Source organism: Leptopilina heterotoma, unplaced genomic scaffold (genome assembly GCF_015476425.1).
Source record: "Leptopilina heterotoma isolate Lh14 unplaced genomic scaffold, ASM1547642v1 Lhet_284, whole genome shotgun sequence".
Lineage (NCBI taxonomy): Eukaryota > Metazoa > Arthropoda > Insecta > Hymenoptera > Figitidae > Leptopilina > Leptopilina heterotoma.
Genome location: NW_025110990.1, coordinates 85,993 through 113,363, shown reverse-complemented (window position 1 = coordinate 113,363; position 27,371 = coordinate 85,993). Strand labels below are relative to the sequence as shown.

Sequence of the window (27,371 nt, the reverse complement as noted above, 5' to 3'; positions counted from 1 at the left end):
TTACATTTTTTTATGTCAAACAGAATGCTTCTTTCAACTTTTATCATAAATTCATTTGTAAAATAATCAACCCTTTTAAGACAAAAATAAGGAAAAATATGAGTATTAAAATCCCAACCTTCAACGATTTGTCGGGTAGCCCCGGACATGCGCGAAAATATTTTATATTTTAATTATTGGACTTGATAAACTAACATCAAATTATATCTACAACAATGAAAATAGACCATGTAATAGAAATAAATTAAAAAATCTATTTAATATTTACAGAAAGTCAACATAAAATAAGGTTTTATAAGTCATTCAATGTGACGTAAATACATTTTCTAAAGTGTCCGGACACTTTCAGCTTTTTTAAAAAATTCAAGTTTCTTAATAAAAGAAAATGAAGAAACTGAGTCAATATTTCAAAAATAAAAGTTAAACTGTATTATATATAATTTGTAATTTATTTCAATAGTAAAAACACATTGTTCTATTAGAAATTAAGAGTTTCCGGAGCTACCCACTGCCCGGGGTTACCTGAATCTCCCCTATAGAAAGAGAACTAGAAACAAAAACTAATTTCAAAAAAATAATAATTTTAATAATTGTGGATTAAAAATAATTTAAAAATTATTTTAAAAATATACTTAATGTAAAATAAATACAACTATATCAATTTAAATTGACTTTCTGAAAAGTGAGAAAAAAATCGCGACTTTTAAAGTATGTGGGTGACTTCAAATTCTACCTCTGCTGCATGTTGGAATGACAATTTTCAATTAAAGGGTTACCAATTTTATTTTCGAGTCATTTATATATTCAAAATTACGAAAATAATATTCGCCGAACAAAACATGCCAGAATTTTTGTAAAAAAAAATGATTTTGTGGCAAAAAACCGTCAAAATTCTGCCTATTTTTACCTTAATAAATTAAGCTGTATTGAAAATTTATAATCTTAAATATTACAAAGCAGTTATTGATTATATTTTGATGATATGAACAGACAATAATTTCACAGATTTTCTTTGAGTATTCAAGCGGATCAATAGAAAAGTACAGAAGTAGGCAGAAATTGACTCTAAAAAATCAGTTTCTGCTCTCAAATTTCTGCCAGAGTATTAAAATTAGTGAAACCCACTCTTTTCTAATAAAATCTACGTGAAAACTCTTCAACAACCTTCCACTGCACGTAAAAAACACTTTTCCATTTCTTCAGTGGAATTTTCTATCATGAGGCCAAAAATCATCAGATGAAGCGTGGAACAGTAATGACATTTGGATTGATAATAATATGAGACATAAGCAATCAAGAATTATTTAACTTGCAGAAAAAATTCAAATTTAAGGCTATTTTTGAGAACTTTATCGCAACCGGTACACAGTGGCGAAAAATGTACTTTTTCGTTTCAAATCAATCTACAAATCAATTTTTGACCAAAACGATTTTTTTCTAAATCTTCGTACTTAAATTCTCTATCGATCTCTTGAGCCCGATTTTTGAACTTTTGTTTTTAAATATTTTTTAATAACAATAAATATTAAAAAAATCGTAAAAAATATTTTTTTTAGCTTCATTAATTAAGAAAATTAATCCAAAAACCTATTAAAATAATCTTTGAGTGTTTCTCATGTGTGAAAAAAGTATAACAATAAGTATAACAAGTTATTAATTTGTTTAAACAATTAATTGTTATTATTTTCTTATAAACTGTACTTATAAGGCTAGAAATTTCTAGTTTTTTCTCAATTATGCATTTTCCTGTGACTGCAACATTCATGTATCAAAGAAAAACTAAAAATTAATTATTTAAACTTTGTTTAAACAATTTATAGTTTTAAATTTTTTATATGATTGTATTTAGAAAAAACTAGAAATTTCTAGCCATATGTGCAATTTATAAAAAAGTTGCAATTGATTGTTTAAACAATTTAATAATTAAATTATTTTTTATCATTAGTAGATGTTTTACTCATAAAAATTAAAATAGTTATTGTTATTAAAAATATGTTTCAATACAAACATTCAAAAATCGGACTTGAGAAATCAATAGATAATTTAATTAAGTAGATTTAGAAAAAAAGAAAAATTGTTTTGGTCCTGTAGAGTAATTCGAATCGAAAAAATACATTATTCGCCACTGTGAGGTGTAACTCCAGTCCGCGTCTATCGCTACCGACTGCTAAAATTCATGCGCGGTTAAATTTAAATATGAAATTTCCATTGTATTTGAGTTTCTGACAGCAGACAGTAAGAAGGGAAAAAATATACAAAAAATATTTAGTCTAAAAAGTTAGGACATTTGAGGAGTTCGTTAAAATACAATTAAATCAATGAGCATATTTTTTAATAGATATGCACATACACACATAAATTCCTACACGAATCTTTAAATTTTACGTTCTGAAGTCATTACGCAATTAAATTCTCTCAAACTCTATAAATACTAAAAATTCGGGACAGTAATGACAGGGACAGCAATGACATTCTGCCGAAAATTGAATTTTATTCATTACATATGTGTTTTAAGATATTTTGGCAAGTGGCATTCGAGAATACATGCAAATCCACCTGGAAATTTGTTATTCCCAACTAATTTTCACCATTTCCTGAATTTTTGGCAGACAGGACAGCAAAGACAAAATAAATATGATATATTCTGCCTGTCTGTCGATTTATAACGATAATCAGAAAGTTGCAGATTTTTTTTTATTTTCGAGATTATAAATCAATATTATAGAAAATTTCATACTGAAACCTATACATAAAATTACAAAATCTTAAGGATACTTGAGAAGTAAGCAGGTTTTTTCGAAGGTAAAATTGAAAAAGTGGGGGACACCTGTTCTTGACTTTTTTTACAAACAAAAATCGAAAAATTTTCTTAAAACGAGTCAAATTATCAGACTATAAGGGTAGATAAAGCCGTGAAATTTTTTTTTCAAGTTTCAGTAGACCATGTGTGAACAGTATGAACATTTAAAGCTTACAGAAGTAGCCCTGGGACAGGGACAGCAATGACATTTCTGCCTGTTTCTGACGGGTTATCTCGTTTGCTTTTCTACCAATTGGTATCAAACTTGGAGGGTCAATTGATTACACCACTAACTACCGGGAAAAAGTGAAACTTTTTCCCAGTAATAATAAGCCTACAAGTCACTTTATGGAGCGGGGGAAAGCAATATTCCCTTTTAAATGAAGTCACTTATGTAGGCATTTAAATTTTCCATTTTATAAAAAATAACATTGGTGACAAGAAAAATCGTTCCTTGTGTTTTTGTTGTCATTAAAGTTTATTTTAAATTCGCATTCCTGAGTAGTCAGATTTGTCTCCGACTCACGGAGTGTCGATTTTAGAGCCGGAGTAGCGGCGAGGAAGGGTTGTCTCCCAGCCAAAGCAGCGACTACGAGGATCAAGAAGAATTAGAGAGTCAACACTGCGCTGCCATCCACACAGTACGTCATCACAATCCTCATTCAAACAGTATACTTGCATCTCTTGTCTTATTTTCCACGCACTCTCTTTCTCACCTATTAACCTGAAAATTTGCACTTTCTCTCAAAAAAGTTTTTTTCTTTTTCGATGCATGCAACGAAATCCTGGTAAATAATTCACTTTACTTCTCGTAGTAAACTTTTAATTTCCTGTCAAATGATATATCATCAACTTCAAGTTTTCTATAATATTTTTCATAATTTTATAACAAAAAATATAAAAGAATAATTATAATAAAGTCTCGGACGTTAAAGTCCGAGTGGTTTTAATAATAATAAGATAAACTAATTCCTTTATGTATTTATTTCATATTTTTATTTTACATCTATTTATTATTGTATTTATATAACATGATTTTACGTTTTTTGTACAATACTTCGATTACTTTATTTTACTGTGAACTAAGATCTTTTTATGTTAATTGGTTTTTGTTGCATATATTAGACTCCCCGAAGAGGAAATCCGTGGATTTCGAAACGTTGGAGTAACATTAAAGAATCTTTGCGAATCTTTGTCTGAATGTCTACGTTTATCTTATTATTATAAAAGAATAAGTTTATTATTACATTTAAGTTTCATAAAAAATAAATAGAATAAAATCCTAAAAAAAATGCTTATTATTATTAGTAGTTCTGTTAGGTATTAAAATTTTATAATAATCACTAAATTAAGTTAAAATTTATAAAAATGAAGTTTGAAAATAATTAATAAATTAATAATTATAAAATTAAAGGCGTGGATATAATATGTGCCGTTACGCGAAGTTGCAAGGGATAATATCAATAATGTATCAGTGAACGGCCCAGAGACGCTTACTGCTACCTGCGGCTGGTATTATCCCTTACAACCGCGCGTAGCGGCACATATTGTATTCACGCCTTCAATTCAAGTTTCAAAATAATTAATAATTTAATTATTGATAGTAATATTCGACAGTAAGGGACGCATGAATATTCCCCACATTGAACTTGCAACAATTTTTGTGGTATCGAAATAAAAAACTTAAAATATCTACTTATTAGAACTGCAATAATTCAAGTTTTCTTTTAAACAAATTTTTATCACAAGAAATTAGTATTTGAAGAAATATTTATTAACTACTTTTTTTCATTTGACTGTATTTTAATTTATAAAAATATCCATGTAGGGAAATATGAAAGAATAGAACATTTAGTTGTTCATAGTTTTTTATAGTATGTATTTTAAAAAATAAAAATTTTGCTTAAATGAAATTTTATGTACATAAAAGTTTATATAAAAGGATTATAACCTAAAAAATTTGTCAATTATCAGAATTTTTATATCGTAGTATTTCTATATTATCGAATTTTTATGTAACGTAAAATATATGTAATCGAGTTATAATCTCCCAGAATTTATATTTAACATAATTTTGATGTACAACTATTTACATTTAGTTGAAATTATATTTAAAATAATTTTTATTTAATCAAATTTTTATTTAACCATATCTGTAGTTAACCGAATTTTTGTATGAGTGAATTTCCAAAGTACCAAATTTATAAAACATTTTTTTTTTGTTTTTTTTTTTTAAATGACTTCAGGCTTAGCCAACTGTCAGAACACACACTCTTATATACCAACTTGTTTTTGCGTTTCTACAGAACGACTTTGAGGTTAGGAGTACTCGCATTTGCCTGGACCACCAGTCTAATGGGTTTTCTCGCCAGTGGAGAGGGAAACTGTAGAAAACCTCTCCGAGTACAACCGGTTTATCGACAGTCGAATTCTAATGGTGTGTACCGGACAATAATCGACGGTGCACATCATTATACTTCGACGTCAAACCTCCCGCTCAGATTATCTCACGTGCCGGAAAAATCCCAGGCTAATGGGCGCGAACCAAGTACCCTTGGTCCGCCCACCGAGCCAGGCATTTATCCGACCGAGCCAATCTGTCGGTTTATAAAACATAGAATTTTCAAAACGTCGAATTTCTAAAGCATTAAACTTTTAGAATCTTGTGGCCAAAAAAGTTAGGACAAATGAAAATTCGACATTCTAAAAGTTTAATGCATTAGAAATTCGACGTTTTGAAAATTCTATGTTTTATAAATTTGGTACTTTGGAAATTCACTCATACAAAAATTCGGTTAACTACAGATATGGTTAAATAAAAATTTGATTAAATAAAAATTATTTTAAATATAATTTCAACTAAATGTAAATAGTTGTACATCAAAATTATGTTAAATATAAATTTTGTGAGATTATAGCTTGATTACATATATTTTACGTTACATAAAAATTCGATAATATAGAAATACTACGATATAAAAATTCTGATAATTGACAAATTTTTTAGGTTATAATCCTTTTATATAAACTTTTATGTACTTAAAATTTCATTTAAGCAAAATTTTTATTTTTTAAAATACATACTATAAAAAACTATGAACAACTAAATGTTCTATTCTTTCATATTTCCCTACATGGATATTTTTGTAAATTAAAATACAGTCAAATGAAAAAAGTAGTTAATAAATATTTCTTCAAATACTAATTTCTTGTGATAAAAATTTGTTTAAAAGAAAGCTCGAATTATTGCAGTTCTAATAAGTAGATATTTCAAGTTTTTTATTTCGATACCACAAAAATTGTTGCAAGTTCAATGTGGGGAATATTCATGCGTCCCGACAGTAAAATAAAAATTGTAATTTAAGATCAGTCTAGCTCTCTCAGCTTGCATGTAAAATCCTTTAAAATCCATTGCGTTAATTTAGTATTGACTAACAGAGAAAAAATGTTAGCTATTTCTGCTAATTCTTAGCTGTCTCATAAGCTACTGTATGAATAGCAATTATTATTAGCTATAGCTAAAAATTAGCTATCCATATAATTTGATCTCATTTTTCTCAGCGCTGTTTTAAAAATGTTTCATCTTAATTTCAGACTTCCTTTATTTATTTATTTATTACATTTCACTTTGGACCATAAATGGATAACTTAAGTAAAGCTATAAATGTGTTATAAATATATAATTTTAAATTTAATCCTTCTACCCGGAAAAAAATTTCTTGTAAAATTTACAGGATTTCCTGTGCCATCTATGAGCCGCACGGTTGTAGTATCCACAAACGGCTGAGTTTGTGGAATACACAAACCAAACTGTGTGTGTCACAAACTGCAGCAGACGAACTGCAGGATTTCTTGGTGCTACACGGAGAGAGAATATATATTAAATTTTTTAAAAGTATTTTCAAATTGGGGAAAAAGTGCTTTCAAAGCGAAATTTTGATATAAAAAGTACTAAACTTTAAAAAAACTTATGTGAAATTTAGTATAATTATATCAAATATCAAGAATATTAATTAAATTCTAATATAACTTTAATAAATTTCACAAAAATTTTTTTAAAGTTTAGTATTTTCTATATCAAAATTTCGCTTTGTTGCACTTTTTCCCCAATTTGTAAAATACTTTTACAAAATTTAATATATATTCTCTCTCCGTGTATTACAGATTTGTTGAAAACTTTTGTAATATAAATTTTGTAATATAAATCGAAAGCTTTTAAAAAGTAGTGCATGAATTTTTGTAGAGGGTTATTCTTTTTTGCTAAACAAAAAATTAAATAAAAAGAAGAAAACTCCGAACAAAATTACATAACACTGTAACACAAGCGTTGGCAGTGATTTCCACACATATAAACTTGGATATCTTACCTCGAATAAGATATTCCTACGAAAAAGTTTGATTTAATTTTTTCTAATTGATAAAAATTAATAAAGAAGGTTACATATAGCATCGAAAAGCTTCCTATGAAATTTTTTTTTCTTATTGTAAAACTTGAAACAGTGATATCTGTTTTTCCAACAAATTTTTAACATAAAAAAATTAGCAAAACTCTTTTACGCGTGTTATTAAACAAATAAGGAAGAAGGTGATTCATTAAATTATAATAGTTTTTATTTCATTCAAAAATCATTCATTTAAAGAGACAATTTTTTAAATAGAAAATTGTTTAAACTTTTAATTTTATTGAAAATATTTTAATGATTTTTTTTATTAAAGACAAAAAGTTTGAAAAAGTTGATAAATTTAAACCTTATATTTTCAGCAGTTCCGTACATTACATTTCTTTTGATCACCCGCTTATTTGTTGTGGATACAAAATTGAAAGTAAAATAAAATTTAATTTTGTATTATTTTACAACAATAATAATTATATATTTATGTCTAATGATATCATTTCTTAATTAGTCGATTTTTTGAAGACAGGTGAATAAAACACATTCACTTTTTTAACGACGACGTTTCGGAGGCACGGTTAGAAAAAAATACTCTTTAAGGCTATGTCCAAGTTGTGAAATGTAAACAAACCATAAGGTTACTAAACCAGCACTAAAATCGCAATTTTGCGACAGCCAATTCTCCCACAAAAAATAACATTTTTACACTTTCTTTACGAAAATGGAAAATTAGAGTATCAAAGTTTCCAAAAAAATCATTTTTGACTATGAGCAATAAAAAGCAATTAGTAAAATAACTAATTAAAATGACCTGTAAAACAGCATTTTTGACGCGTCGCGAAAAATAAACTGTTTGAGTATATCAACCGCACTGACGATGAAGAAGTTATCATGTCAGCGATTGGACCTTCAACATGTGGAAGGGGAAATTTTTCCCTTTCCTCCTTAAAATTAAAAGAGAAAGGGTAAAAACTTCTTCATCGTCCGTGCGGTTGATATAGTCAAACAGTTTAATTTTTCGCGACGTGAACTCTGTTGCTCTCTGCGCGTGCGCAGGCCGTACCAAGGTCGCAATGACATCACCATGCAAAAAGGCACATTCTCTTTTTGACTGAAACTCAGTGGTTTTCTAATTTTTTCAGTTATTCAAAGTTTAGTAACCAAATTCGATACGTTAGTTCACCATTTCTATAAAGAAAATGTGAATTTATCTTTATTTACGCAAATGGGAACAGCGAAAAAATGCTTCATTATAGAACGAATAGTGAAGCATTTTTTCGCTGTTCCCATTTGCGTAAATCAATATAAATTCACATTTTCTTTATGAAAATGGCGAACTAAAGTATCGAATTTGGTAACTACACCTTGCATAGCTGAAAAAAATGAGAAAATAACTAAGTTTCAGTCGAAAACAAAATGTGCATTTTCGCATGGTGCTGTCAATGCATTCTTAGTTTTGATTTTGAATGATACTCAGTGGTTTTCTCATTTTTTTCAACTATGCAAGGTGTAGTAACCAAATTTGATACTTTAGTTCATCATTTCCATAAAGAAAATGTGAATTTATATTGATTTACGCAAATGCGAACAGCGAAAAAATGCCCCATTATAGACCGAATAGTGAAACATTTTTTCGCGCTTCCCATTTGCGTAAATAAAGATAAATTCACATTTTCTTTATAGAAATGGTGAACTAAAGTATCGAATTTGGTTACTAAACTTTGAATAACTGAAAAAATTAGAGAACCACTGAGTTTCAGTCAAAAAGAAAATGTGCCTTTTTGCATGGTGATGTCATTGCGACCTTGGTACGGTCTGCGCACGCGCAGCGAGCAGCAGAGTTCACGTCGCGAAAAATTAAACTGTTTGACTATATCAACCGCACGGACGATGAAGAAGTTTTTACCCTTTCTCTTGTAATTTTAAGGAGGAAAGGGAAAAATTTCCCTTTCCACATGTTGAAGGTCCAATCGCTGACATGGAACTTCTTCATCATCCGTGCGGTTGATATACTCAAACAGTTTATTTTTCGCGATGCGTCAAAAATGCCATTTTACAGGTCATTATAATTAGTTATTTTACTAATTGCTTTTTATTGCTCATAGCCAAACATGATATTTTTGGACATTTTGAAACTCTAATTTTCCATTTTTGTAGAGAAAGTGTAAAATTGTTATTTTTTGTGGGAGAATTGGCTGTCGCAAAATTGCGATTTTAGTGCTGGTATAGTAACCTTTTGGTTTGTTTACATTTCACAACTTGGACATAGCCTTAATTATGTCTAATAATATTTATTGATTACACATTTCACTTTATTTAATTCAATACATCAATAATTAAATAATAAATATTATTAAAATAAATATAATTATTTACTATTACTTTTATACATCTAGGGTAACTCACAAATATAGCGCGGTTCTGGTTTAGCCGTCTTTAAAATAGAAAATTTAAAAATTATAATGAAAGAAGTGAATTTATGGCTTATTAAACTAATAGCTCGTGTCATTCATATAATAAAACATTAATATAAACTTTATTTAAATTAATTATTTAAACAAATTAAAGCAATAAAATATAAGATTAAAAAATTAAATAATTATGGGGCGATTGAGTTATGTTGCGCGCCATAACTGGAGCACGTGCATTAAAGTGGTCCAAAAAAAGTAAAATCGGAATTTTAATGCTCTCACCCCCTAAGATTATTCTTTATCGAAAAAAATACTCCTATTTTTTTTTATCAAAAAATATTTAGAGTAGAATTGGTATACAATCCTTGAAAATCAATATTTTTCATTCAGCAAACTCTGTTCCTCTTCAGAAGACTTGAAAGAATAGTGTTAAATTGTTTATTTAATCATTTTTTAAAATTAACTATTTTGTATAGTGCCCCAAAAAAACCTCTATAATTTTCAAAATTACGAAAAAATCGTTAAAAAAATTTTTACTATTTTTATCAAAGTTTGTTTCTAGATTTTAAATAAATAACACAAATATTGATTATTAAACATTATTCCATGTAATTGCTAATTTGTTTAAACAAATTATTATTGTTTATTTACAACTTTTTATCTAATTGAGCTACAGAGTTGCAATTTTTTCTCAATTTTGCAACTTTACAGTCTGAATGTAACCAGTGACTAACAACAAGCTAAGAATATTAATTTTACCAATTGTTTAAACAAATTACTATTGTTTAATTTCATCTTTTAGCAAATTGACCCAATGGGATATGCCAGTGTAGTGCCGATGTTCACCACTGGCTTAGTACTCAGACGATTGTTCGGCGTAGTCTAGCCGAGCCTCGACAATTAGTGCTGGCGCAGTACAGAATTTTTGTTTCACCAAAGCTTGGACAAGCCACAGCGGCAAGTGCTGGCTGAGTAAAGAAAAATTGTTCACGACGCTCTTTGCCAACATTACTTTTTTGACATAAACTTGAAAAAAATGATAAGAAAGTTTATGAATGTTTATAAATATAAATTTATTGACAGATAGATAGATAAATCTTTATTTGTATTAGTATAATTATACCATTACAATTAATCAATACATGTTTAATTTTTGCCTATTCGTTGATTATGAACGATCTTATTTTAAGTGCATTAATCACAAAACAGAATATATCAGTTAATTTTTTAACATTATCGATTATCAATAGAGATTTTAAATTTACAAAGTCACTCTCATCACTATTCATATTCCCAGTTATATATTTACTAATAAACTTGTTCATAATAGGTTCATAGATTTGACAATGTATCAAAAGGTGTGACAAAGTTTCTAAAGTATTGAGATTGCAGATAGTGTAATTTACCTCCGTGTCTATAATATAAGTACAGTTATTGTGGCATATTATCAATCTTGATTTATTTGCAATTCTTAATTCACTTATTACTCTGATTTTATGTAATTGTGTTTTAAACTTTAAGTAATTTTGAGTTATTTTACTATTGCTACAGATATTTTTATATATAAGGTTGTATTTACTATTTATTATTCTATTTAAACAATCATTTTCAAATTTTGTTTTCCAGACACTGACTATATTTTTACATCTACCAGCAATCTCTCTACTTGACAATAAATTCTGTTGCATCCACAAAGTCTCATCTCCCGCTGATTCTATGATTTCTTAAACTTGACTTGCCCAATTGTAGCAAGTTTTAATCCTATTACGATTTTCGAAGTTCATCAAACAATTATAGCACATTTTCGGAAGCCTATCGCCAGGCATTTGCAAGATCCTCGCCCACCAACTACACGCATAGTAAGGGTTTGCTGTGGCAGCGAACATTTTGCTGCCACAGCAAACCTTGTTCGTTGAAATAGGGACAGCGAACAAGTTCGCTGTGAGATCAAACAAGTTCGCTATGACAGCAAACTCGCATAAATTTTTACTACTGTTTGCTGTCACAGCTAACATGTTCGCTGCCACTGCAAACTTCTTAGCTGTGGTAGCTAATTTTCAGAGATTTTACAGCAAACATCTGTTTACTGCTGCAGCTAATTTCTTTTTTTCCGTGTAAGAGCCCGCTTTATAATTGTTAATTGCAAGGGATCGGCGCCCGTCTCCCACCACACAAAATAGTTTGGTGTATTTTTTGGCCATCGATACAAGCTTTTATAGAATTGTGTTTGAACGCATTCAATTTGTTCAAAGTATCTTCAAGCCCATATTTCGGAGCTATATACAAGGCGCTAGCGTTTACTATATAGCCTGGAAAACTTCTTCTGAGGCTTCCCAGGACTCATTTTTACTACTTAGCAATATCTTGCGTGATCTGGAGCCGGCCGCCAATCCCTTCCTTATATAAATACATCTGTTGCTACTTTAAATTTTCCCGAACACGAAAAAGGTACACAAAGGTAAGTATATTTATTTTCATATTCTAGAGTTTCTTTACCCCAAAAAAGTGGCTTCAAATTTTTACATTTTCCCGTTTTTCGAATTGGCACTACTTTTGTTTTTGATGTATTTAGGTTCAACCCATTTAAATCACAATAATTTTTTAATATTTTTAATTTCTTTTGTGCATCGTGCCAGGATCTTGCAAACATCACAATATCATCCGCGAAAAGAAGCATTATTATTTCTAATCCCGAGTCGAACTTTTAGACCTGCTTACCTCCTGGTAAGTATAATTTAACCCTAACCTGCACCTAACAAACCATTGGTGTTTTTTTCCTCCTGCGTAAGTTCTATTTAACTCTGACAACTCCTTTTTAAGTCCTAATTGAACCTTAAACCCTGTATTGCTTCTACCACATTCTTACGCAATAGGAAATGTTACGCGCGGTACAAGATATTCAACTTATTATTGTTTTGCAAATTACAAAATTTTTTATTTTGAAAATTTCACGAAAGAATTCAATTATTTTCTAAAATTTTAATAAATCCTTCGAAAAAATTCAATTATTTTTATAAATAGTAAAATTCTTCCGAAGAATTCAATTAATTTTATAAATAGTAAAATTCTTTGCAGGAATTCAATTATTTTCAAAACAATTTTAATTGAATTCCTTAGATGAATTCAAATATTTTAAAATATTTTCATAAATTGCAATTATTTTCTTAAACTTTAATAAATTCTTCGAAATAATTCAACTATTTTTATAAATACTAAAACTCTTTGCAAGAATTAAATAATTATTAACCCAATTAAAATAAAATTAAACGAAAGAATTTAATTATTTTCAAAAGTTTCCATAAAATTTAGTTTCAACAAGAATTTAAAATTTTTTAAAAACAATTTAATTATTCTCAAAATATTTAAAAAAAATTCTATATAAGAATTAAATTACTAGCTCAATACAATTTTTGAATATATTCGTCAAAAGAATTGAAATAATTCTATTATTTTCGAAAAGTAATTAAAATTCTTATGATGAATTCAATTATTTTGAATATACTTAAATTTAATAAAATTCTTTAAAGAAATTCAATTATTTTCGAAACAACTTTAATTGAATTTTTCGAAAAAATTTCATGATTTTTAAATATTTCTATAAAATTCTTCATAAACAATTTAATTATTTCTTAAAATTTTAATAAATTCTTCGCAAGAAATCACTTATTTTCAATACAATTTTAATAAAATTCTTCTTCATAAAATGCAATTGCTTTCGAAATTTTCAATTAAAATTATTAAAAAAACTCCATTAGTTTAAAAAAAAATTCAAAGAAATTTTTCAAAAAAATTTAATTAGGATTTTTAAAAATATTAATAAAATTCTTTGCGAGAATTTAGTTATTTTTCTAAATAAAGAAATTCTTTGAAGGAATATTCTATTATTATCAAATTTTTTGATAAAATTCTTTGCAACAATTCGAAGATTTTCAATACATTAATTTTAAAATTGAAAATATTTGAAAAGAAAAATTAAAAAAAGATTAAGAAACCAAAATGTAAACAACAATTAACTTCAAACTGCGAATAGGTTACCGAAACATGTACTTTTTTTTATTAATTTATAAATATTATTTTTAACTGAAATGTTTTGACATTTTTTTTAAATAATAGAAATATTAATTTATGAATGTTTAATGGTTATTATTATTAAACAATTTATTTATTTGCTGTAGTGTATTAGTGTCAATTAATGCTTTATTGAATCACTCAACAAGTCACTGAAAATAGAGCGTCTGTGTTCAGTTAGGTTCCGTAGCATAGTGGTTAGGGCGTTAGTTTCGTAGTCCGTAGTTCGTAGGTCGTAGGTTCAAGTCTCGCGTGCGTTAGATTTTATTTATTTCGTAGGTTTGCGTTTATTCCGATTTTTCTGTATTGTATAGGTATAAGTATGCAATTTAATGATTATATACACCGTTAAATAATTTAATTAACAAATATTAAATTAAAAATTATTTTTTATATATAAATGGATATGTATTAATCCCCACATATATACTAAAATTATTTATGAATTCGCTATTGGTCACGATTAAATTAAAAAAAAGTAAAAATCATTAAATAATAATGCTATTTATTAATAATTAAAGTTATTATAAAAATTAGTTAAAAATGATCTCAAATATGCTATGAGCAGTTTTTCCAGGGTTTTTGGAGAGGAAAGAATTCTGTAAGTAAGGGTCAAGCAGTATTTAATAAGGTTCTAGGAACACCTGCTTTCCCCCTTTTACCATCTAAATTTGTCGCTAACCAGGGGTTTGCAGGAGGTAATCAGAGTTAACTTGCAATGCAAATAAACTCTGCTTTCATCCTATTACATCCTTACAAACCCTCAGTTTTAAGGAGGTAAGCAGGTCTAAAAGTTCGACTCGGGATTCATGCGTCAATGCAATTCCGTCCATGCCATTTTCCTTAAAATACAAAATTATATCATTTAGAAATAGAATAAACAATAAGGGGCTCAGCTGCCAAGTTACACAAATTAAGCAGGTAGTGCTCCTAAGCAGCCGGCAGGCCTTTCAGAATATTATTAGTGATTTTATCTAAACCCGGTGCTTTATTGTTTTTAAGTTTTTTTAAGCATTCATTGAGTTCTTTTGTTGAGAAATCAGAGTCAAGCTGTGGGTGAAATACTGAGTAATAGTCAACCGTCAATGACAATCTAGCAGGATAAACTTCTTCATAAAAATTCTCCCACCCTTGAGCATTAATTAAGCTATTAAAACCTTTCCTATTATCGAATTTTTTAATTGTTTGCCGAAATTCACGGGAACCCTTAACACGGGATAACAATTTCCAGAATTGAGTTTCGGTAGGCAGATTTTGCAGCCTTAACAGATTCTTTAAAATCGCGTAAATTCAAGTATTTCTTGAGTAAAGCATTTTTATTATTATTATGTTTATATTCTCTATAAATTTTTCTTGTTTTCTTTCTTAATCGAAAACATTCTTCATTGAACCATAGTTTATTATTATTACTATTTACATGCTCATTAACAGGGATATATTTTTCTTCCAAAAAATTTGTTTCGTATGCTGAATGATGAATTGCAGTAACAAAATTATTATATAGATCTTCACTTTGTAAACTATTGTAATATAAGTTTGTTGACATAGAAAGATGCAAATAAAAATTACAATATTCTAATTTATTCCATTTAAAAATTTTCTTATGTGTTGGCCCTGTTATATTCTGTTTCATTTCAATGTTAACAAGTGAGTCTGAATTTAATATCAATGTAACTAATAAGTGATTCGAATTTTCTGTTAAAGGTTCTATTAAAAAATCGTGAGTTTTATACAATACATTTTCATTCACCCAAATTAAATCAATTACACTGTTACCCTGTTTAGAAATATATGTGAAATTTCCCGGTGTATCAGAAAATGATCGTCCATTACATAAAATCAGGCTATTTTGTTCCATTGTCTCCACAAGCATCTTGCCTCGTTTTGTAGATAATTGGTCTAATGAAGTTCTATTACTAAACATATTGGTCGAATAAAACAATTCTTTATCTAAACAATTAAGATTACATAGTCGCGAATTAAAATCACCCATTATTATAAAATATGCATTACTAAAACTTTCCGTCATATTTGTTAAAAGGTCGCACAAAGATTCCACGCAAAATTCTGTATTTGCTGAAGGTGGCCAATATACATTTTCAACTATAATCGTTTCTGTATGTGTTTCCAACCTGACAATATCCAAATATTTGATACATCCAGTATAGAACACGATACAAAACAACTATTTTTAACGCAGGTCATTAATCCACCACTCCCTCTACCTGTCGCCTTTTCTCTAATCGCACAGCTTGAAAAAAATTTGGTACGTTTCTAAACATTTACGAATCCTAAAAACGTCAGATAGCAACCAAGTCTCTGCTAAGCATATTATTACATTACTATTAAGAAGATTACTTTGATACTTATCAAGCTCGCAGACGCTGGCAAAACCACTGACATTCCAAAAACAAACCTTCCATAGATGTTGAACAGGTAGAAGAGAAGTTTCCACTCCGGAATGGGTTAGTGGGTTTGTAGATTCACATGTGTCATTAATATTACACATGCATGTTATTGCTAGTAGTAGTCACCGATCTTCTTCGGAGATTCCATCCTCTTCGAGTAAGGTTTTCCTATTGGTGTATGTATCCAGGGAAGCGTTTTGTTGTTTTTTCTGTTTAGATTTAGCATTTCCAACACGGGGTACTCTTTTCCTTTTTAGCGTTGATGGATTTGACAGATCTTGAATATCCTTATCCTTCTTAACTGTTGTAGATTCTTCATTCTCCAGGATTAATGTGTGGTCAAAATTATCGGGTGAATAAGATTTATTTTTTATCCAGATCAGACCATTTCGTATTCTTGCATTTATGCCTTTTTCTTTTAATTCTTTAAATGATAAACGATATTTACTATAAAGTGATTGAGTTTCTTTGTCTATATCGTTGTTCAAGTAAATATCAGTTCCCTTTAATTTATAGCGATTTTCCATAATATTACTTTTAATAAAGCCTGACGTCAGACTAAGAAGGATACGTCTGTTATTGTTTTCCTTTAGTTCTCCAATTCTTTTCAGCTGATTGATGACACTTATTTCTATTGTCACTCCCAATTTCTCAAACAAAAGAGATTTTACAGAAGTTAATAATGAATCGCGTGACTCATCAACAGTTTCTGGAAAACCACATATAATTATATTATTACTTCGACGAATATTATCTGCAATTTTCTCTTGTTTTGTGACCTGCTGCTGCAGTGCTTGGTGATCGTTCTTCATGTTGGTTATTGTTTCAGCATTTTTCTTGACTTCCAATGAAAGTGTACCTATCTCACTCTTGATAATTTCCTCTATATCCTTCTTAAAACTTTCTTTATGAGCTTCTAGGAACTTCAATAAAACACTTTCACTTATAGGCTCAGTCATATTGAGACAGTCACTGCACCAAACTCACGTAAAAACGACAGAAAAAGAATTCACTTTATTATAACAAAATGAAAACGTTCATTAATTTCAGATTTATTAAAATTTTATTGTAGGGGAGACTAGGTGCAGTTGTTACAATTTTGATAAAAACAGCTACTGTGATTAGAGTTTAACTCCAATTTGTTTGGTCAAACGATTAAATCAAAGGTATATTATCTACACTGAAAGAAATTTAGTTGTAGAAAATTGTTAAATCTTGTGTCACATTTTAATATACTATTTTCTAATTTGGGGAAAAGTGTCTTTTTTTAAAATGGGGTAAAAACTTTACTAAGTTTTGTAATGTAGCTTTCTGGTTTTTGATCTGAAGGGGAATAGAAGAACTGATATATTATATATATATATTATATATATATATATATATATATATATATATATATATATATATATATATATATATATATATATATATATATATATATATATATATATCCCTATTAATATAAAATCATATCGCCGCCGCCGCTGTTTCAGAAAGTTTTAAGGGACCCTTATAGTAGGGGGAACATAGTCAAGGTTGGCCCACTGTCAAGGTAGGTCCATCGTCAGAAACAAGTTATATTTGACCTAAATTCAGGTCAATTTAAGGGCAGTTTTAACCTACAGGTCAAAATTACTCAAAATTTAGGTCAATTTTAAGGGCAGATTCAACCTACAGGTAAAAAATTAACAAACTAACCCCTCTGCCCCCAAAATTTAAGTCAATTTTAAGAGTAGTTATGACTTAAAGTTAAAAATTGACAAACTTATCGCTCTGCTTTCAAAATTTAGTTCAATTTTAAGGGCAGTTTTGACCTAAGCGTTAAAAATTGCGTTTTACTCTGCCCGTAAAATTTATGTCAATTTTAAGGCCAGTTTTGACCTAAACGTCAAAAATTCACAAATAATTCCCTCTGACCTCAAAATGTAGGTCAATTTTAAGGGCAGTTTTAATCTACAGGTCAAAAATTAACAAACAATTCCCTCTGCTCTCAAAATTTAGGTTAATTTAAAGGGCAGTTTAAACCTACAGGTAAAAAATTGACAAACAATTCCCTTTACCTTCAAAATGTAAGTCAATTTTAAGGGCAGTTTTGACCTTAACGAAAAAAATTGACGAACAATTCCCTTTGCCCTCAAAAATTAGGTCAATTTTAAGGTCAGTTTTCATCTACACCGCAAAAATTGTCGAAAAAACTTCCTCTGACCTGACCTTTCCTCAAAATTTAGGTCAATTTTAAGGTCAGTTTTGACCTACGGGTAAAAATGAAGCCCACAAACGTCTATTATTTTACGTCGAAATCTTTAGTCCGTCCATAAATTACGTAAGACATTTAGGGGGGAAGGGGGTCAGCAAGATCTTGCGAACAATAGGAAAAATGGCGCTAATGTATGTAAAATATCTTACGAGGGAGGAAGGGGGTCAATTTTTTTTTTTTTTTTTTTTTTTTTTTTTTTTTTTACAGCCCCTAATGGCCCTTACATTACGTCAACATTTATGTCAACTGCAGGTAATAAGGGGCCCAATAATACTTTTGACACTGAGAAAAAAGAATTATCAAATTTACTATGAGGAGTGTCAAACTTGAAAAATTTGACACTATAATCACTTCCGTAAAGTAGAATTCTCTATTAGTTATCTTTTTTAATATCTCCTGTTATAATTTACTCTAACTCATTACTATGCCATCATATTAAGATAACATGATTTTAAAAATCCTTTCTTAAAAACGAGGTGCGTAAGATCGACTAACTTCAAGTGTAGAACTTTTTCTTGATTGGCTATTTTTTCAAAATCCTTTATTCCTTTATTTTGATTGAATAAAATTCAAAATCCTTTATTTTGATTGGATATAATCGAGACGACATTACTTACTGATGTCAAAGCAGCTAACTTCAAGTGTAGAACTTTTTCCTCATTGGCTGATTGTTGGCTGATTTTATAATGAGTGTTTCTCATTGGCTGAATTTTATAATGATGGTGACCTCACACCTTTAAATTTTCGTTTTAATAATAAAATATATTCAATTTTATGATTCATTTTAGACGCTTCAAAATTGTTGCGCGCGCATCTTTTTTTCCAAACAATTTGTTCGCTACGTAACCTCACCTCCGTGTGAAACGCATAGTTTTTTTTGGTTGGTATGAAAAATTACAAAATATTACAAGTGTCAGCAACTGTCAGCCATTTGCAAAGTGTGACAAGTGTATCGTTTCGATAAGAAGTATTGGCTGTTATTTGCTGAGTGATTTTTTTCTGAAAGTGTTGATTGTGAATTTTGTGGTTTTGTTTTTTTGTACATTTGAAAAAAGTTGCAATTCTTTTGTACATTTGAAAAAAGTTAAAGTACATTGCATACGTAACGTACGTAAGTATTAAAATTAAAATACATGTAAATACAAATTAAATTTTTTGTTAATATTATTTGTATATATATTTATTAGGAAGAGTTTGTAAATATAATGTGTGAATTATTTAATTTATTAATTTAAAGGATTTAATTAATTTTATTAATTACAGTTAAAGGTTAAAGTTAAAGTTTTAAAGTTAAAGTTTAAAGGATACATTAATTTAATTAAAGTTAAGGTTTAAAGGAATACAGGACATTTGCCTGTTATTTTGATTTCTAAATGTAGAATATTGATTTTTTAAATTCTGATGTTTGTACATAATTATATTATAGTGGTAATAATTATTATTTAATATTGATTAATATTTGTTTTTTAAATCTTAATTATTGATTTTTTAACATTTTGTTTTTTAACATTTTGGTAGTTAGTTATTATTTTGGAAAAAACTTTATGAATATTAAAGATGTACTAAAAATAACATGTGATTACGAGATACCAGATACTTGATAAACAGAGATTTAGTCAAGAGGTACTAGATTAACAGATACTCTATTAACAGATACTAAACAGATACAAAACAGATACAAAACAGAAAAATTTACAAAAAATATACTTATATTTAATAATATTAATAATATTAATAGATGAAGATACATTCTTTACATTCTTAATAATCTTCAATAAGAAAGGATAAGATAAAAATTCCAGTTACTGTTAAATGTGACAATAGTAACATTATTTACATGTGTTCTGAATTAATTAATTTTATGAAAAACTATTTTTTAGAAGCGATATCTTTTCAATAAATTGAAAGAAATCATGTCGAACAAAGAAGGAACTGTTAATTTAAGTGTTACAGATTTTAATATTATACTTACTGAAGGAGGAATGTTAAATGATACTCATATTGATGAATTCGAAAAATTATTGAGAAGGGAATCAAATTCTGCTTTTAGCATGCAAAGCACTTTGTATTTTTATACGCTTGAATTTATTAGTCCGATTGAAAAAGGTAAAAAGCATATTCAAATACTTTTTAGTGGACCTATCAAGAAAGGTCATTGGATTTACACTTATTATGATGGAATGAGACTTTATATTTATGATAGTCTTAATGAAGGATGTTTAAATGAAGATCAAAGGAAATATTTAAGTAGATATCCTTTTAAACCTCCAGTAGTTTTCACAACTGTTGATCAACAACCAAACAATAGTCTTGCTTGTGGAATATATGCAATAGCATTCGCAACATCGATATTTTTTAATATTATGCCCCACTCTGTCAATTACTATTATTATAACATGAGAAATCATTTAATGTTAATGTTCAAAAACAATCGTTTAAGTAAATTTCCGTCAGTAAGGTCGACTAATATTAGAACTATGACTGTTGAATGTAATTGGGAGTGTCTTCTTAAGAATCGAGCTAGAGAAAAAATTTTCCAAAATGAAGAAAATAAAATTGTTGACAATAATTTATCATCGTTGAATTCAACCAGCAATGTTTGTAAAAAAAATTTTGTTGATAGTTGTTTAGAAGATTTGCCTTTAATTCCAGCAAATGATGTTAATAATATTTCTATTGATTCAAGCAATGGAATGAAAGATACAAGATTAATAATAACTGAGAAGTAAGGAGAAAAAAGAGCTATGGTTCATTTTCCTGAAGAAGAGGAAAAATATAAAATCATAAAACGTCAAAAAAAGCTGCTTATCAAAAAAAATATCGACAAAAAAAGCGAGAAATAATAAAATTGTTCGCTCTGAATCATTGGATTCTAATGAATTCATTAGTGCAGAGCAAACTTTAAATACGAGGCCCCAAAGCACATCTACAGCTTTATCATCAGCAGAAGAAAATATTTCTACTTCTAAAGTTAAAACGTCAATTCGTGACAGAAATGTTGCTTACAAGCGCACCTTTCGACAAAATAAACATACTTCTGTTCAAAAACAAAATCAGTCTGATATTATTTCAAAGTCACATATAGAGATGGGTTATTGTAATGAAATGAACATTACACGTGATCATTCTTATGTAAAACTTTGTGAACATGAAGTTAACAGTGAATTATTTATAAAATCAAAAACTAATGATGACTGTAATGATTCAAGAAATGTTACAAAATATACTAATTTAAAAAATGAAAATCAAGTAAAAAAAAGATCAATAATACGTTCTTTAGAGGAAGAAGAACAACATCAAGTCATGAAACTTTAAAAGAAAGCTGCTTATCATAGAAAGTTACGACAAAAAAAACAAGAGAATAATAGAATTCTTAACCCTTAATCATTCAAACAAAGGACAGTATTATTACAGTGTCAAAATCAAATATAAATTCAGAAAAATCCTCTACAACTGTTACTACATCTTTGGCAAAAGATAATGTAACTGTTACAGCAAATTTAGCAAATACTAATATTTCCGGTCGTCAAAAAAATGTAGCTTATCAAAAAACTCATAGCCAAAAAAACGGGATTCTGCACAGAATCAAAATTTCTCTGACAGTATTTCAGTCTCGCATATAGAAGAACATTTTGCTGGTGCGATGAACATTTCATGTGAGCATTGTAATGCTAAACATTTCCAAGCAGAAAGAGTATCTAATAAAAAAATTCATTTCATGATTGTTGTAAACATGGCGAAGTCATTCTTGAAGATGTACCTGCTCCTCCACTCATATTACAAAATTTATTTGATGGCACCCACGAATTATCTGGGCATTTTCTTCATAACATACGACCTTACAATAATTCATTTGGTTTTGCTTCTTTCAACGCTAACTTAGTTAATTTTAACAATAGACGACCAGGACCATATTGTTTCAAAAAACATGGTCAGGTTTATTATCAAATGAATACATCTTTGTATGCAGAAAGGAACGATACTCCTTCATTTGGACAATTATTTATTGTTCATCAAAACGAAGCTTCCAAAATTTGTTGTAAGAATAATGTTCAATTAAACCGAGATATTGTTGATGGAATTGAAACAGCCCTTCGGGACTGTAACCTATTTGCACAGTCCTACCGTATGATGCATGAAGAAATTAAAAAAAAAATGACTGAAAATAATGCAGAAATTGAGCCTGAGATGCAATTATTATTTTCATTAAAGCCTGGGATGGATAGTAGACGTTATAATTTACAAAGTGTCAATGAAGTTGCAGCAATTTTTACTACAACTGCTGATGGTGATATTCCAGAATCATATGTTACCGTATATAATAAGAATACAAAAAGTTTACAATATATAAGTTCTATGAATGCCAATGTTGAGCCATGGATATATCCTTTATTTTATCCACATGGAACAAGAGGTTGGGGCAAAAATCTGACCTGCGCTAATACAAATAAACGTGTATCAAGAGCTGCATACATCAGGCATAGAATGGCTTCTAGGGACAACAATGTATTTTTAAAGGGTGGTAGATTATTTCAGTAATGGATTGTCGACAGTTGTGTGAAAATTGAAAAAGATAGGACAAATTTCTGTCGAAATAATCAAAAGAAACTTCGTGCAGATACTTACGAAGGTCTAATTGATCATTTACAAAGAAGAGCTGATGATTCGAACAATGAAGTTGGGAAAATTGTAATACTTCCATCATCTTTCACAGGTTCTCCGAGAAATATGTTACAGCATTACCAAGATGCAATGGCTATTGTGAGAAAATTTGGTAAACCTGATCTTTTTATTACGATGACGTGTAATCCAAACTGGCGTGAAATTAAGGAAAATTTATTACCTAACCAAACTGCCTCTGACAGACCAGATATTGTATCGCGTGTTTTTACCATAAAAAAAGATAAACTTAATAATACTATTGTAAAGGAACAATTATTTGGCGAAGTGATTGCTTATGTGTATGCCATTGAATCAGGGATCGACACGAAATTTTCGTTTCGTATAGTTTTGTTTTTTATTATACAAAACGAAAGTCTATACATATTTAGTTTTCGTCTTTCAAACAAAACAAAAGCTGATCTTTTTTTGTTTTTTAACAAATTGTTGGTTAAGTGAAATAAAAAGTGATTCCGTGTTATGAAAAAAGCATTTTTTGTGGTTCAGTTGAAATTACGAGACTGAAAAAGGAAAATAAAGTAATTAAAATTTTAGTCAATTTGAAAAATGTCCTCTGTGAAATGCGGTAGGCCTCAAACGTCTCAAGTACATCAGTTTTTCCATTATGATGAAGAAAGAAATGATTCAACTTGCAAAATCAACGAGTGCAATGTGAAACTGAAAGTTAGCATTCTTAAATTAATATTTTATTTTTATAGTTATATAAATTAGTTATAACATATTTAAATTCCTTTCATACGGAGATAAATTTAAAACTTATGTTATGAAATTTATTACTTTTAATATTTAATATTTAAGTAAATTGAAGTAAATAATTAAATTATATTTATATGAAGTAATTAATGACAAATTTAGTTATGTTATAATTATAATAAAATTAAAATACTAAATATTCATAAATAACCATTTTGTATAGGGAAAACATGCGGGAAAATTAAAAACACATTTAAAGGGACTACATCCTCAAGAATATACCACTGTACTTAAACTTGAAAAGGAACAGGAAATAAGTAAAAAATTGGAATTTCTGGGACCAACAAAAAGCCAAATATTGCATGTAAAAATATCTGCTGAAGTTTTACGTGAAGCTTGCATTGACTTAGTGACTGTCAATGGTCGCCCGTTTTCTTTAATGCAAGATAGTGGCTTCAGAAAAATTATCGACCCTATTTTAGATGCTTTAAAACCAACTGAACAATTTGATGTTTCTCCCAAAAAAATCTATGATTTTATAAAAACCGAAGCTGACCAGATGCGCCTTCAAATTAAAGAAGAGTTAAAAATTGTATGGTTCGCTTTTTATATTTGTTAATTTTAATTATTATTATTTATTATTTATTTAACCTATAATTTATATTTATAATTTAAAAAGTTACATTCGATAATTTAAGGTGTGCATTTATAAACAAATTGCAGGTTGAACTTATCAGCATTAAAGTTGATATTGCTTCGCGACTGAATAGATCATTTTTGGGAGTAAATGTTCAGTTCATCCGTGGTGGAAATCTGCATCTGAAAACACTGTCTGTAAAAGAACTTCAAGTTTCTCACACAGCTGCCAATTTACGATCGATTATTATTGAAATTTTAGAGCAATATAATATTAAAGTGGATAAGCTTTACTCTTCAACTTCTGACAATGGGAGTAACATGATTAAATTGTCATCACTTTTACGGGAAGACCAAAAAGATGCCTTTAATTCTCAATCTTTAAACGTTGGAGAAGAAGAAGAAGAAGAAGAAGAGAAGAATGATGAATTAGAACCGGAAGAAGATATAGACAGCGATTTAGAAATTTTGTCCAACAGTAGCAAAAGTGACAGCGAGAGCGGAGATGAAGAAGAAGATGACGAAGAAGATCTGTTTGATTTAAATGTACCGATAATGACTTCTGTTCGTTGTGGTGCTCACACTTTGCAGCTCGCCATTTTCGATGTACTAAAAAAGAATCGAATGAAAAGAACAATTGCAAAGGCAAGTTCCATCAACAAAAGTCAAAAAATTACTATCTATGAGGAAAATTTATACAATTTTTTTTAAAATTAATAAACATAATCCAAAACTTAAATAACCAAAACAAGACATACAATAATCAGTAATCAGTAAAATTAATAAATATAGATAATAGATATGTATAATATCTAGGGGAAAGGCCAAACCGAAGCTGTTTTGCTCATAATTCATTAAAAAAACAAAGTTAACTTATTATAAACATACTATCAGAAAGAGGACCTAAAATTTTTAAACAATTTATTAATAAATAAAATTTTTTTTAAATAAAACATATTTTTGAAAAATAAATTTTTTTTCAATTAAAAATCGTGTAAATTTACTCCAAATTATCATTACGGATTTGCATTTCAGGCCTGCAACCGTAATTTTTCAAATTTTCTTCAAGTCAATTATAAAATTTATTTGACAAGAACATTTTTATTGCTTCTTTTTGCTCCAAAACATCATAAAAAGTAATAACTAATTATTTGACATCAATATCAGTCGCGTTTTTAATTATGACACTTCTAGAATAAAAAATAACGCAAGTGGGATAACATGCAAGCCTTTCTCCTACTTTATTATTAAAAATTATTAAATAATAAATTATTGAATAATTAATAAATAACAAATGCAAAAATAAAAATAAATTAATAAATAAAAGCTTTTTAATAACATTATTATTATATCAAATTCAATTAAATTAAAAAAATTAAAACATAACTTATTTGATTGATTTTAATATATGAATTTAAATTATTAGGCTCGAAATGCTGTCAAAGTTCTACGTACAGATACTTGCTTGAAAGCATTAAAAAGATACGGTGTTAATAAAAAGCCAATCTTAGATGTACCTACTCGTTGGAATTCCACATCGGATATGATTATGTCGTTGATAAATGCCAAGGAATTTTGTAAAGATTTCGAGGAAACAAAACCAGACCTTTTTTTGTCTGAAATTGAGTGGCAAAGGTTGGGCGATTGTTATGAGGCTTTAAAACCATCTAAAATTGCAACTGTCCAGATGCAGAAAGAAAATCTCCTTCCTGGGGATTTTTTTGGAATTTGGAATGAGTGCAAATTGCGGACTCAAAAAGTTGATACTCCTTTCGCTAAACAAATTTTTTCATCTATCGAGAAACGAGAGAAACAAATATTACAAAATGATGCTCTTTTGGCTTCACTTTTTCTAGACCCCAGATATTTACCTTTTTTAACCGAAAGCAACTGTACAATTGCGAAGCAGAAATTAAAAAATCTATGGATTCGATTAGAAAAAAACCGCAAACAAAATGAAGCTTCCAAAACGTCAAAGGCATATGATACACTTGTAGAAGATTTTCCTCCTCATGATGATGTAATATTTCTTTCCAAACAGCAAGTAAAATTATCTTAATATCACTGTAATAGTACATTCGATTTTGGTAATATTTTCTGTAAAATTACAGTGATTTTATTAACTTGGGATTAATTTATTTACTTATAAGTAAATTCTTCTATTGACTCTTTATTTAGATTCTTAATCAAAATTGTGTGGATAATGATGAAGATATTTTGGAGCAACTGAGGAAAGAGAAAGATGCTAAAAGACTTGCCAGATTGATACCTCGAGATTCCATTGATAAAATTTTGAATGATTTCGAAAAACTTCCGAGTATTCCAAGGAAAGAGAATCTTTTATTATTTTGGGAGACTAACAAATCTCTTATGAAAGAGTTGTATGAACTCTCACTTGTTGTTCATGCGGTGCCGATGACTCAAGTGAGTGTTGAAAGATTGTTTTCCGGAATGAAATTTATATTCTCATCTTTAAGGGCTAACTTAAGTGGAGACATCCTAGATGACTTGCTTCTGTTGAGGACAAATAGACTGTATAAAAAAGCATTAAAAAGAAAGAGCAATTCTTCTGAAAAGGCAGATTCATGTTCTAGCGAAAAAGTTGTTCGTTAGGATTTTTCGATATTAAAAATAATTTCATTTTTAATGTTATTTAATAATTAATTGAGTTGATATAAATATTTTATGTAGTAGCATGAAGGTTAAATGTTTAAATTAAACTTATATATGGTTAACACTGTGTATGAAAGATTATTTAAGTCTTATGTAAATTTAATTTGTTTTGTTATTTTTATATGTTATTATTATCTATTATTATTATTATTATTATTTAAAATTATTAAAATTTATTAATAATTATAATTATTATTAATATTTATTTATATTATCTATTATTATTATTATTATTATTATTATTATTATTATTATTATTATTATTATTATTTTCTTATTATTATTATTATTATTATTATTATTATTATTATTATTATTATTATTATTATTTTCTTATTATTATTATTATTA

General features: G+C 28.4%; 1 protein-coding gene across 4 annotated transcripts in view; it reads left to right on the top strand.

Moving 5' to 3' along the window:
- Positions 1-27,371, top strand: part of LOC122504191 (SAM and SH3 domain-containing protein 1-like) — a 641,260-nt gene that overhangs the window by 554,876 nt on the left and 59,013 nt on the right. For 3 of the 4 annotated variants that reach the window (XM_043615130.1, XM_043615128.1, XM_043615131.1), the window contains one exon: positions 3,343-3,441. The exons of the other annotated variant lie outside the window; for it this stretch is intronic. In XM_043615130.1, coding sequence (XP_043471065.1) covers positions 3,343-3,441 — 99 coding nt within the window. The remainder of the gene's footprint in view (positions 1-3,342; positions 3,442-27,371) is intronic. 4 annotated transcript variants of the gene reach the window in all.